Source organism: Pseudophryne corroboree, chromosome 3 (assembly GCF_028390025.1).
Source record: "Pseudophryne corroboree isolate aPseCor3 chromosome 3, aPseCor3.hap2, whole genome shotgun sequence".
NCBI classification, from domain to species: domain Eukaryota; kingdom Metazoa; phylum Chordata; class Amphibia; order Anura; family Myobatrachidae; genus Pseudophryne; species Pseudophryne corroboree.
Window position 1 is genome coordinate 409,351,109 of NC_086446.1, and position 15,159 is coordinate 409,366,267.

A 15,159-nucleotide genomic window follows, 5' to 3' on the forward strand; every position below is an offset into this window, starting at 1 on the left:
CTCGATCCACATGAAAAATCAAGTAGGGGCTCTTGTGTGATAGAGCCGCCAATTCTGACACTCGCCTTGCTGATGCTAAGGCCAACAACATGACCACCTTCCAGGTAAGAAATTTCAACTCAACTTTGTTAAGCGGTTCAAACCAGTGTGATTTTAGGAACTGCAACACCACGTTCAGGTCCCATGGTGCCACTGGAGGCACAAAAGGGGGCTGGATGTGCAGCACACCCTTTACAAACGTCTGGACTTCTGGAAGAGAAGCCAATTCCTTCTGAAAGAAAATCGAGAGGGCCGAAATCTGTACCTTAACAGAGCCTAATTTCAGGCCCATATCCACTCCTGTATTTAGGAAGTGGAGAAGACGACCCAAATGAAAATCTTCCGTAAGTGCATTCTTGGTCTCACACCAAGACACATACTTTCGCCAGATACGGTGATAATGTTTTATCGTCACCTCCTTCCTAGCCTTTATTAAAGTAGGGATGACCTCTTCCGGAATCCCCGTTCAACCGCCATGCCGTCAAACGTAACCGCGGTAAGTCTTGAAATACACAGGGCCCCTGCTGCAACAGGTCTTCCCTCAGAGGAAGAGGCCAGGGGTCTCCTGTGAGCATCTCTTGTAGTTCCAAGTACCAAGCCCTTCGAGGCCAGTCTGGGACAACGAGTATTGTCCGTACTCTTCTTCGTCTTATGATCCTCAACACTTTCGTGATGAGAGGAAGAGGAGGGAACACGTAGACCGATTCGAACACCCACGGTGTTACCAGTGCGTCTACTGCTACTGCCTGAGGGTCCCGAGACCTGGCGCAATACCTCCGAAGTTTTTTGTTGAGGCGTGACGCCATCATGTCTATTTGAGGAGTTCCCCAAAGACGTGTTATGTCTGCAAAGACTTCTTGATGAAGTCCCCACTCTCCTGGATGGAGATCGTGTCTGCTGAGGAAGTCTGCTTCCCAGTTGTCCACTCCCGGAATGAAGACAGCCGACAGAGCGCTTACATGATTTTCCGCCCAGCGAAGGATCCTTGTGGCTTCCGCCATCGCGACTCTGCTTCTTGTCCCGCCTTGGCGGTTCACATGAGCCACTGCTGTGACATTGTCTAATTGAATCAGAACCGGAAGGTTTAGAAGAAAACTCTCCGCTTGTCGAAGGCCGTTGTAAATGGCCCTGAGTTCCAACACATTGATGTGTAGACAGGACTCCTGGTCTGACCAAAGACCCTGAAAAGTCTTTCCCTGTGTGACCGCTCCCCATCCTCGGAGGCTCGCGTCCGTGGTAACCAGGATCCAGTCCTGAATCCCGAACAAGCGACCCTCCAGCAGGTGAGCACTTTGCAACCTCCACAGGAGGGACACTCTGGTTCCTGGGGACAGAGTTATTTTCCGATGTAAATGCAGATGGGACCCGGACCACTTGTCCAGAAGGTCCCATTGAAAAGTCCTTGCATGGAACCTTCCGAAGGAAATGGCCTCGTAGGCCGCAACCATTTTCCCCAGAACTCGAGTGCATTGGTGAACTGACACCCTTTTCAGTTTTAGCAGGTCTCTGACCATGTTCTGGATGTCTTGGGCTTTCTCTATTGGGAGGAAGACCTTAATTTGTTCCGTATCCAGTATCATACCTAGGAACGGTAGTCGAGTTGTCGGAATCAACTGTGACTTCGGTAGATTTAGAATCCAACCGTGTTGCTGGAGCACTCTCAGAGAGAGCGCCACACTGCTCAGCAATTTCTCTCTTGATCTCGCTTTTATCAGGAGATCGTCCAAGTATGGGATAATTGTGACTCCATGCTTGCGCAGGACCACCATCATTTCCGCCATTTATCTTGGTGAAAATCCTCGGGGCCGTGGAAAGTCCAAACGGCAACGTCTGAAATTGGTAATGACAATCCTGTACAGCGAATCTCAGGTATTCCTGATGGGGGGCATATATGGGGACATGAAGGTACGCATCCTTTATGTCCAGAGACACCATAAACTCCCCCTCCTCCATGTTGGCTATTATTGCTATGAGAGATTCCATTTTGAATTTAAATCTTTTTATGTACAGGTTTAGGGATTTCAGATTCAAAATCGGTCTGACCGTACCGTCCGGTTTCGGGACCACAAATAGGGTTGAATAGTAACCTCTTCCCTGCTGGTGAAGGGGAACCTTGATGATCACTTGCTGTATACACAGCGTTTGAATTGCAGCTAACACTACATCCCTTTCCGATGGTGAAGCTGGTAGGGCCGATTTGAAAAATTGGCGCGGGGGCACCTCTCTAATTCCAATTTTTAACCCTGGGAAACTATTTCCAACACCCAGGGATTCAGGTCCGAACTGACCCAGGCCTGACTGAAAAGTCGAAGACGTGCCCCCCCCCGGTGCGGACTCCCTCATGGGAGTCCCAGCGTCATGCTGTGGGTTTTGGAGCAGCCGGGGAGGACTTTTGTTCCTGGGCACCTGACGAAGCAGGTGCTCTCTTGCCTCTGCCCTTACCTCTGGCGAGGAAAGAGGATCCCCGACCTCTTTTGGACTTGTGCGACCGAAAGGACTGCATCTGATAGGGTGTTGCTTTCTTTTGCTGTTGGGGAATATATGGTAATAAATTTGATTTACCTGCTGTAGCTGTGGAAACCAGGTCCGTCAGCCCATCACCAAAAAATACATCACCCTTATAGGGTAGTACTTCCATATGTTTCTTGGAATCCGCATCACCCGTCCATTGGCGAGTCCATAAGGATCTTCTCGCTGATACAGACATGGCATTGGCCCTAGCCGCTAGCAATCCAATGTCCCTTTGAGCATCCCTCATAAATAAGACTGCGTCTTTTATATGGGCTAGAGTTAGGAATATAGTATCCTTATCCATAGTATCAAATTGATCTGTCAGCTCATCTGTCCAAGATGCAATTGCGCTACACACCCATGCCGACGCAATCGTCGGTCTTAACACAGCACCCGTATGAGAATAAATACCCTTTAAGGTAGTTTCTTGCCTGCGATCTGCAGGGTCCTTAAGGGCCGCTGTGTCAGGAGACGGTAGCGCCACTTTCTTGGACAAGCGCGTCAGGGCCTTGTCCACAGTGGGGGGTGATGCCCAAATCTCCCTGTCCTGCTTAGGGAAAGGGTATGCCATAAAAATTCTTTTGGGGATCTGCGGTCTCTTATCCGGAGTCTCCCAAGCTTTTCCAAAGAACTCATTTAATTCATGAGATGTGGGAAAATTAATAATCTGTTTCTTTTCCTTAAACATGTGTACCCTTGTGTCGGGGACCGAGGGTTCATCCACAATATGCAACACATCCCTTATTGCCACAATCATACACTGAATGGTTTTAGTCACCCTAGGGTGCAATTTTACTTCGTCATAGTCGACACTGGAATCAGAATCCGTGTCAGTAGTAGTGTCTTGTGTTAAGGGACGCTTTTGAGACCTCGACGGGCCCTGTGAGTCGGTCCAATCTGAGGATTGACCGCCTGATGTCCCCCCTAAACCAGCCTGATCAAGCCTTTTATGTAAAGATGCCACACTTGCATGCAACGTATGCCACATATCCATCCAATCTGGAGTCGGCACAACCGACGGGGACACACCACTCATTTGCTCCACCTCATCCTTGGAGAAGCCTTCCGTCTCAGACATTGTCGACACACATGTACCAACACCCCCCACACACAGGGAGTTACCTATAAGGGGACAAAACCCCAACCAGGCCCTTAGGAGAGACAGAGAGAGAGAGTATGCCAGCACACACCCAGCGCTTAAAAACACTGGAATATATGACCAGATAGCGCTGTTATATGTATAGAATTGTAATCTCCACTCACTGCGTCGCCAAAGTGCCCCCCTCCTCTTTTTTCCAGCCTGTGAAGCTCAGCAGGGGAGAGAACAGAGAGCCAGCGTTTCCTCATGCAGTCTCTGTGGAGAAAATGGCGCTGGTTAGTGCTGAGGATCAAGCACCGCCCACCCGACGGCGGGCTTCGGTCCCATCAACTTTCTATAAAAAAATGGCGGGGGTTACCGGATTTACTGTGCCACAGCCTAATCCATGCTTATCAATGCCAAATATGAGGAATATTGCTGCCCAGGGCGCCCCCCCCCCCCCCGCGCCCTTCAGTGCCTGCTTGAGTGTGTGACTGGGAGCAATGGCGCGCAGCTTACCGCTGCGCGCTTACCTCATGAAGATCTGATGTCTTCTGCTGCCTGATGTCTTCTTTGCCTTCTCATACTCACCCGGCTTCTATCTTCGGCATCTGTGAGGACGGCGGCGGCGCGGCTCCAGGACGAACCCCAGGTGAGACATGTGTTCAGACTCCCTCTGGAGCTAATGGTGTCCAGTAGCCTTAGAAGCAGTGCCCAACTTAACAAGCCAGCTCTGCTTCTCTCTCCTCAGTCCCACGATGCAGGGAGCCTGTTGCCAACAGGACTCCCTGAAAATAAAAAACCTAAACAAAATTCTTTTTCCACAGAAAACTCTGGAGAGCTCTCTGCAGTGCACCCATTCTCCTCTGGGCACAAGATCTAACTGAGGTCTGGAGGAGGGGCATAGAGGGAGGAGCCAGTGCACACCCATAGTCAAAGTTCTTTTTAGGTGCCCTATCTCCTGCGGAACCTGTCTATACCCCATGGTCCTTACGGAGTCCCCAGCATCCTCTAGGACGTAAGAGAAAACATTAGTAGATTTGTATACAGCATTGGCTATCCCTTGCAGGGTTAGTGGAATCAATGGGATTCCCTGAGCATTAAACCCCCTGGTGGTGCCTTCTTCTAGCAGACTTTTCCTCGCAGCTCCTGGAGCTGCAGAGAATAGTCCACCCTCTGTCATTACTGCGCTGGGTAATCCCAAATGACTAAATCGCCCAGGCCCAGTAATCAGCAGCAGAATCAGAATCAGCTTTATTGGCCAGGTGTACTCACGTACACTAGGAATTCTTTGTGGTACAAATGCATCGCCAAGCAGCAACATGGAGGAAAAAACGTAGCATACATTACACATATGAGTTCATACTGCACATATGCAACTGTACAGTAGACATATTATACATTTAAGACTAAAGACTAAGGCTGCTTGGCAGAGCAGCACCGAGGCAGCCATCCGCGGCGCCAACTAGAACAGCAGTTAACTTAATTCAAATACAAGATTATTAACTTTTTTTTATTGCAATTAAAGGCTACGCTACCAAAGCCATTTATAAGGCATATTTAAAAGACAAGATTCTACAGCACAACAGTGATACCTGGAAAGGTATGCAGACAGTATTTCCTCCCCGGTCTTCTTGCTGCAGAAAATCCTACACAAGGTGCCACAAGCCTCGGCCCGTCCAGCCTCATAATTGTCTGGAAATTCATTGGCATCAAACACTGTGCTTGATCCCATGGTGTCTGTGGACAACTGGGAACCTTTGCGACGCAATTCCACGGTGGCCTGCGTAGCTATTGCTGCAGAGAATGAGGAGAGTGTTTGATTGGATGTTACTACCAAAAAATATGTGCTCAGGCTCATGGGAAATAATGGCAAAAAGATTTAACAATATGACAAAGAATAAAGGCTAGTGTGGGGACATTCTATCATGGTATTCTTTAGTATATATACAGCCGCTTGTTGCACATGAACATATGTATTCCAGACAGAATTGCTAGCTTCTAGTATAAAAATATAACTTCTATATAAACACACATCTGATATTTGTTTAAACTAAATATGTAGACATTTGTGCAATAGTGGGAGCCATGTAATAATTTATACTGTGATACCCACAAAAAGAATGTTCACAGATTTCTAGTACCCAATGTTACATGATGAGCACACATACTACAATTCCAAACCCAGCGTAAGGAGTGAAGGCCAATTTGGATAAACAAATAAGTGGCAAAATTCGATAAAATCTGGTCATTTGGCACTGATCAGTTGGATCACTCCGATATCACTTGTCCTATCAGTGAGGCCGGATGATCAGAGTCAGGCCAACAGAAGACATCTTTGGTCATTTTCCAGTTTACCATCCATGACTGATAATGACATAAACAGTCTATCAGATGACCATAGGATATGGGGGATTTATTGGCACCAGATGCAGAGATATTGGAATACAGCTAATGAAGTCCATAATAAGGTACAGTCATTTATTAGACAATACACCATCCTTAAAATTTCATTTATCTTAAGTGTGTAGTGATATTTTTTACCTTCCCACTGAAAGGTTTTTTTTTTTTTTTTTAATAATCTTATATATTGTCTATTATAAGCATCAGATACTGCACTTAAAGTTCAATTTGTAAACTACTGAACACTAAATTATAGCGATATCCTCATCAAACTCACACAGACCAAGCCATATTTATGAGGCTGTGCTGTGTCTCACTGAACAGGCATGTATTACGGTTTATGTTTAAAGAAGCTAAAAATGATCTGGATGAGGTGTTTGCAGCTGGTCTTTTTGTATCCAGTGAAGACAACATTTCCTTTATCCTACTGACACTGCTGCACCAACTATAGGGTCTTACCTGAAGGACTTAGTAGAATATATCCTACGCATGTGATTCTCTTGAATGTATTCACTGGAGATTAATGTGGAGTTGAACCTACAGTAGGATACTTTACGTAGGGTAAAATACGTAAAAGTTCTGTACAGGACCACAATAGTGGAAACTAGCAAATTAAGACTTGCGGGAATTGATACTGTCCAAGCCATACTATTTGCAGTTGGCTGAGGGCAAGTACAAATACACCCTGATAATTAATATGACATCCCACCAGCACTACCTAACTCCATATTAGCTGGCTGTCCTCCTACATTTTGCCTCAATAAGCCATTTAGCAGGAGATGGCTGGTGTAAGTGAGCCGACAGGTTCCATGCAACTCCGTTAGCTTCAGACATTTTTTTTTTTTTAACAAAAATGTGTCTTATTTGCATCGCTATGTGAATAGGACACACAAGCAGACTCTGCTGATTAAAATGATATGCAGCATATCTATATTCACTGTACGTCTGCAGCTGTAACTGCATATGAAATGCCATTTAATATCATAACATAACATTTCGTATGCAGTTACAGCCAAGGTCGCACACAGAATATAGGCATGCCACATAATTTTAATCAGCATAAGATGCTTGTGTGTCCTATTCGTATCGTTTGGCAAATAGGACATATTTTAATGGAAAAAGTCACATATAAAAACGCTCTGAGCTACCGAAGTTATGCCATGGTATGGCATGACTAGATGTGCTGTTTAACATGCAGGGATGCTAGATGCAAGTGGACACATGTGTAGGTGCTCTCTTACAGGAGATGGAGGCATTTTACCTGTTGAATTAGAGCAGTGGTTCCCAAACTGTGTGCCTAGGCACCCTGGGGTGCCTCAGGACACTTGCAGGGGTGCCTTGGATTGGTGGTCCAGTACCAATTCAAATTATTTATGTTTAATGTAATAGGCAAAACCAGTGCTGGTGGCTGTCAATCATAGAATATATGGACAAACAGAAGCATATCCTGTCTCTCACCACATAACTGACCCTAAGGATGACACAAACACAATTTACTTAATTTAATATTTCTTTCTAAATTTCTCAAATCTGAAAATTTGGCCTATGGGTGCAGTGAAAAAAATTCTGATACTCTAGGGCGCCGTGATTACAAAATGTTTGAGAACCACTGAATTAGAGGTTTGTTTGTTTTTTATATACAGTATTTCTAAGCAAATTCATATTTTGCAAGCAAAACCATAGTTAAAATCATGGATCTGAGTGTACAGGTGTGTCCTCACACATCTTTGTTGAAAACTACAGCATGGCATTACATGCATTGTGGGAATGCGCACTGCCACTATTCCTTTGATATGCTACAATTCTCGGGTGAGTGCATACGCTGCACAATTATTCAAACAATTCCTGCAATTCTCAATCTGAACATTATACATCTGAAATTTATAAGTGTTGTTATATGTGTGGATCTATGTAGGAATTGTTTGAATAACTATAGGTATTGTACCTGTTCCCAGCATTAACTATCTGTGGGAGAGACATCCATGTATCGGATTACAATTGTGTAGAGGAAAATATATACATGTGACTCTGTAAGCATACTGTATGTATTGTTTAAACTTCTCTTTGGAGGATATTTGCATGCGTATGACTACAGACTAGAGATATAGGGGCAGATGTATTAACCTGGAGAAGGCATAAGGAAGTGATAAACCAGTGATATGTGCAAGATGATAAAGGCACCAGCCAATCAGCTCCAATATGTAAATTAACAATTAGGATCTGATTGGCTGGTGCCTTTATCACCTTGCACATATCACTGGTTTATCACTTCCTTATGCCTTCTCCAGGTTAATACATCTGTCCGATGATTCTGAGACCGTTATTCTTATGAATTTCTACACATAGACATACATTTCTGATCTGTGAAAATACCCATGCAAACAGCATTTGTGTGCCATGAGTGAATAATTAACACTATAAATGTATTTTAGTCTTATGTTTTTTTATTCAGAAGTATATATCTATATTGGAGATAAAAATATTTTAAATATAAATATATAAAAAAAAAGGAAAAATTATTAACTGAATACTTTCCAACCCTTTTTTTTAACTTTTCTATAGACCAACTAATATTTTAAGCATATAGTCCTGATGTATATAATTTATAGTAGTGAGCAGCTAAACCTGCAGCCAAATTTGCAGTTTAAAATATTTTCAGTATAACAGCCAAAAACGTTCTAAATGTTTAAGTTAAGTTATTGGCCTCATTATTATGGAGTGAAACCCTGATTAGTGTGATAGGTCTCTGCTTTTCCCTGCACTAACATTTACTAAAAGGCAGTTTTTCAAAACCTGTTTTATTTTCTGTCAGTTTGCATATTACCAAACCTATAAAAAAAAGGTAAAACTGACAGAAACCTGCGGGTTAACAAAGCTCCTCTCTCCACATGGCTAACGCGACTTTTAGTCCGTTCGCTGATGCATTGGGAGTTCTCATATCTTCAACTTCGCAGCACATTACCATTATTTAAAGTAATAAAGTAAAACAACACATTTAAGCAAAGAAGTCATGGAGAGCCGTCTGTTGTCCATCGTTTTTACTAGATCCAGTTATCTAGTTTCTATTGCACTACACTGGGGCTGCTCTCTGCTGGTGCAAATACTTAGGTACAGTAGTCACTTCAAGTGCTTCTAGCCTTGCATGCCGTGACAGGGGTGTCAAGTGTACAAAATGGTTCCTGAAACCCTTCTTGTATCATCTTGGCTGGCAATGATCACTGCAGATAACAGCAATGCTCTCTGCAAAGTACCAACACCATTTCTTGTTATTGAGTATAAACAGCAATTAAGGCATAAAAATAAATAATAATAAAAAAAAGCGCCTGTGCTACAGATTATATATATATATATATTTTTTTTTTTTGCTTCAGTAGACTAGACTTAGATGTTGCTTTCATGCGTTTGCTAAATTTTGTGGTATGGCTTTATATATATATATATATATATATATATATATACATACATACATACATACACACACATATACATACACACATACACACACACACATACATACATACATACATACATACATACACACACACACATATACATACATATACAGTGGGGATTGAAAGTTTGGGCACCCCAGGCAAAAATTCATTTTAATGTGCAAAAAGAAGCCAAGGTAAGATGGAAAAATCTCCGAAAGGCATCAAATTACAGATTAGACATTCTTATAACATGTCAAAAAAAAAGTTTGATTTTATTTCCATCATTTACACTTTCAAAAGAGCAGAAAACAAAAAATGGCGTCTGCAAAAGTTTGGGCACCCTGCAGGGTTAATACCTTGTACTGCCCCCTTTGGCAAGTATCACAGCTTGTAAACGCTTTTTGTAGCCAGCCAAGAATCTTTCAATTCTTGTTTGAGGTATCTTTGCCCGTTCTTCCTTACAAAAGTATTCCAGTTCTTTGAGATTCCTGGGCTGTCTGTGACGCACTGCTCTTTTAAGGTCTATCCATAGATTTTCAATTATGTTGAGGTCAGGAGATTGTGAAGGCCATGGCAAAACCTTCAGTTTACGCCTCTTGATGTAATCCACCGTGGATTTTGAGGTGTGTTTAGGATCATTATCCATTTGTAGAAGCCAGCCTCTCTTTAACTTCAGCTTTTTCACAGATGGCATCAAGTTAGCGTCCAAAATTTGCTGGAATCTTATTGAATCCATTTTTCCTTCTACTAGTGAAATGTTCCCTCTGCCACTGGCTGCAATGCAACCCCAAAGCATTATTGACCCACCCCCATGCTTAACAGTTGGACAGAGGTTCTTTTCATTAAATTCTGTGCCCTTCCTTCTCCAAACGTACCTTTGCTCATTCCGGCCAAAAAGTTCTATTTTAACCTCATCAGTCCACATAACTTTATTCCAAAATGCATCAGGCTTGTCTATATGTTCATTTGCAAACTTCAAACACTGATTTTTGTGGTGAGGACGTAGAAGAGGTTTTCTTCTGATGACTCTTCCATGAAGAACATATTTGTACAAGTATCTCTTTATAGTGGAATAGTGTACCACAACTCCAGTGTCTGCCAGATCTTCCTGGTGGGATCGTGCAGTCAAACGTGGATTTTGACTTGCTTTTCTCACAATCCTGCGAGCTGTTCTGTCTGATAATTTTCTTTGTCTTCCAGATCTTGCTTTAACTTCCACTGTTCCTGATGACTGCCATTTCTTAATTACATTCCGAACAGAGGATATGGGCATCTGATAACGCTTTGCTATCTTCTTATAGCCTTCTCCTGCTTTGTGAGCGTCAACTATTCTCAGTTTCAGTGTTCTACACAACTGCTTAGAGGAACCCATGGTGCCGATTGTTGGAGCAAGGTCAGATGAGTCTGGGCTTTTAAAACCTTTGAGATTGACATCACCTGGTCTTTCCAGACAATGATTGAGAACAATACAAGACACTGCCAGGTCTCAGCTGTCCAAAGGGGGCAGTACAAGGTATTAACTCTGCAGGGTGCCCAAACTTTTGCAGATGCCATTTTTTGTTTTCTGTTCTTTTGAAAGTGTAAATGATGGAAATAAAAACAAACTTTTTGTGACATGTTATAAGAATGTCTAATCTGTAATTTGATGCCTTTTGGAGATTTTTGCATGGCTTCTTTTTGCACATTAAAATGAATTTTTGCCTAGGGTGCCCAAACTTTCAATCCCCACTGTATATGTATGTATATGTAAATATATATATATATATATATACACACACACATATATATATATATATATATATATATATATATACACACACACACACACACACACACACACACAGTTGTGCTCATAAGTTTACATACCCTAGCAGAATTTGTGATTTTCTGGTCATTTGTCTGAGAATATGAATTATAACTCACAAACTTTTCTTTCACTCATGGTTAGTGGTTGGGTGAAGGCATTTATTGTCAAACAACTGTGTTTACTCTTTTTAAATCATAATGACAACAGAAACTACCCAAATGACCCTGATCAAAAGTTTACATACCCCAGTTCTTAATACCGTGTATTGCCCCCTTTAACATCAATGACAGCTTGAAGTCTTTTGTGGTAGTTGTGGATGAGGCTCTTTATTTTCTCAGATGGTAAAGTTGCCCATTCTTCTTGGCAAAAAGCCTCCAGTTCCTGTAAATTCTTGGGCTGTCTTGCATGAACTGTGTTTACTCTTTTTAAATCATAATGACAACAGAAACTACCCAAATGACCCTGATCAAAAGTTTACATACCCTGGAGATTTTGGCCTGATAACATGCACACAAGTTGACACAAACGGGTTTGAATGGCTACTAAAGGTAAACATCCTCACCTGTGATCTGTTTGCTTGTAATCAGTGTGTGTGTATAAAAGGTCAGTGAGTTTCTGGACTCATGAAAGACCCTTGCATCTTTCATCCAGTGCTGCACTGAAGTGTCTGGATTCTGAGTCATGGGGAAAGCAAAAGAATTGTCAAAGGATCTGCGGGAAAGGGTAATTGAAGTGTATAAAACAGGAAAGGGATATAAAAAGATATCCAAGCTATTGAGAATGCCAATCAGCAGTGTTCAAAGTCTAATTAAGAAGTGGAAAATAAGAGATTCTGTGGAAACCAAATCACGGTCAGGTAGACCAACAAAAATTTCAGCCACAACTGCCAGGAAAATTGTTCGGGATGCAAAGAAAAATCCACAAATAACTTCAGCTGAAATACAAAACTCTCTGAAAAAAAAGTGGTGTGGTTGTTTCAATATGCACAGTAAGGAGGCATTTGAAGAAAATGGTCTGCATGGTCGAGTCGCCAGAAGAAGCCATTACTACGCAAATGCCACAAAGCATCCCGCTTACAATACTCCAAACAGCACAGAGACAAGCCTCAAAACTTCTGGAACAAAGTAATTTGGAGTGATAAGACCAAAAGTGAACTTTTTGGCCACAACCATAAACGTTACATTTGGAGTGGAGTCAACAAGACTTATGATGAAAGGTACACCATTCCTACTGTGAAACACAGAGGTGGATCGCTGATGTTTTGGGGATGTGTGAGCTACAACGGCACTGGAAACTTGGTCAAAATTGATGGCAAGGTGAATGCAGCATGTTATCAGAAAATACTGGAGGAAAATTTGCACTTATCAGCCCGGAAGCTGCGCATGGGACGTACTTGGACGTTCCAACATGACAATGATCCAAAACACAAGGCCAAGTCGACCTGTCATTGGCTACAGCAGAATAAAGTGAAGGTTCTGGAGTGGCCATCTCAGTCTCCTGACCTCAATATCATTGAGCCACTCTGGGGAGATCTCAAATGTGCAGTTCATGCAAGACAGCCCAAGAATTTACAGGAACTGGAGGCTTTTTGCCAAGAAGAATGGGCAACTTTACCATCTGAGAAAATAAAGAACCTCATCCACAACTACCACAAAAGACTTCAAGCTGTCATTGATGTTAAAGGGGGCAATACACGGTATTACGAACTGGGGTATGTAAACTTTTGATCAGGGTCATTTGGGTAGTTTCTGTTGTCATTATGATTTAAAAAGAGTAAACACAGTTGTTTGACAATAAATGCCTTCACCCAACCACCAACCATGAGTGAAAGAAAAGTTTGTGGGTTATCATTCATATTCTCTGACAAATGGCCAGAAAATCACAAATTCTGCTAGGGTATGTAAACTTATGAGCACAACTGTATATATCTGCAAGAAATCCTGCACTCTCATCAATCAAATGAACAGCAAGGGGGTGCTCCCAGAGGTCAACCACCAATCCGTGGTGGTGCCACATACATAGATGCAATGTCCACTTGAGTGGGGGTGCACTCTCCACAAGCCTTAAACCGATTACGGGCAAACACCACTTTAGTGATAAGTCCCGCAGACAAGGGAGGGGCAGTGGTTGTCCAGGACTGGACTGATTACCACACTGAAATTACTCGCCAGTTAGCCGACACTAACACCTATCACAGGGTGGACAAGAATCCAGTCCCGGAGATTAAAAATTAAGTTGACCAATGTCGTAGGAGAGGTCTTGAGAGCGGTTGGCTTGATGAGGACACTTTCCAATTTCTTACAGTTGAACACCCTAGATGCCCGATCATTTATACACTCCCAAAAATTCCTACTTAAAAGTAGAAATGGTTCTATCAAAAGATTCAAGGAATGCGCCTTTGAAACTGATTTTTATTACTGCAAGACTACCTGCTGACAGGTGGGAATGTTTATATACTGTATGTAATGTAACAAACATATAATGGACCATTCCACAGAATCTGAAACCGGGGTTTCTAAAATGGTTAAACCCTAGGTATATGGGTGGTCATTCCGAGTTGATTACGTGCTAGCAGTTTTTAGCAGCCGTGCAAACGCATTGTCGCCGCCCACTGGGGAGTGTATTTTCGCTTTGCAGAAGTGCGACCGCCTGTGCAGCAGAGCCCCTGCAAAAACATTTTGTGCAGAACAAGACCAGCCCTGTAGTTAGTTATCTTGTGCATTGATTCTAACATTGGAGGGTTGGCTTTTGACGTCACACACCTGACCAGCGTTCCCCCAGCTACGCTTGCGTTTTCCCTGGCACGCCTGTGTTTTTCAAAACACTCCCTGAAAACGGTCAGTTACCACCCAGAAATGCCCCCTTCCTGTCAATCTTCTTGCAGCTGCCAGTGTGAATGAAAACGTCGCTAGAACCTGTGCAAAACCACAAAGGACTTTGTACCTGTACGTCGCGCGTGCGCATTGCGGTCCATACGCATGCGCAGAAATGCAGATTTTTAACCTGATCGCTGTGAACAACGGCAGCTAGCGATCAACTCGGAATGACCCCTACTGTGTAGGAGAAAATACTTGGGGCATTTCTTATAAGTCCCCTAACATGCCCCTTTGCAGAATATCCCTCCAACTCCCCCCCCCCCCCCCCCCCTATTATTTGGTATACAGTACATTACAAAATCCATTTTTTGCATGCAAAAGCAATTCACTTCAGCTTATATAAAAACTAAAATAAATTTTATTTTGTAATAGAATTTATAAGGGCCATGTATGTAACACTGTGGTCAGGTATATGACATAAGAATGAGCCATGAATGTGACATTTGGTATTTTGTTTATTCTCTCCCTAGAGCAGGCTTTTTCAACCAGTGTGCCGTAGCACACTAGTGTGCCGCGACCAGTTGCAAGGTGTGCCGCGGAGCCAGAGCAGCTTCCTGCACCTTCAGAGTGAACTGTTGGCCCGGGCTTTTCTTAGAGTATCAGTCGTGCTCCGGCCATGACGTATGCCTTGAAGATGCGGCAGTGAGATATCATAGGTCATGGCCACCGCGTCTCACCATCCAGCCAGCCCACCCGCCTGCATACACATCTTCCAGTTCCTGCCTGCATACACAGCTTTCCTTGCCCACCCACATCCACACCTGCCCGACCACCCGCTGTTCAGTATTCGCAGCAAGCCACTAAGAGAGAGGGAGGAGGACAGCTGACCAGTAGGGGCTAATATTTCTTTTTTTTTTTGGGGGGGGGGGGTCTTCTGTGGGGAAAAATAGGATTTATTTGGGGATTGGGGAGAACAAGGATTTATGGGGGGAACAATGTGAATAATTCATGTGGGGAGCAATATGATTTATGTGGGGAGCAATGTGATTGTTTTCTCTGTGTAGGACAATC

At 43.1% G+C, this 15,159-nt stretch overlaps 1 protein-coding gene across 4 annotated transcripts in view; it reads right to left on the reverse strand.

The window, feature by feature from the left end:
* Positions 1–15,159, reverse strand: part of RALGAPB (Ral GTPase activating protein non-catalytic subunit beta) — a 275,647-nt gene that overhangs the window by 102,683 nt on the left and 157,805 nt on the right. For all 4 annotated transcript variants that reach the window (XM_063960194.1, XM_063960193.1, XM_063960196.1 and 1 more), the window contains one exon: positions 5,224–5,425. In XM_063960194.1, the coding sequence (XP_063816264.1) occupies positions 5,224–5,425 (202 nt within the window). The remainder of the gene's footprint in view (positions 1–5,223; positions 5,426–15,159) is intronic.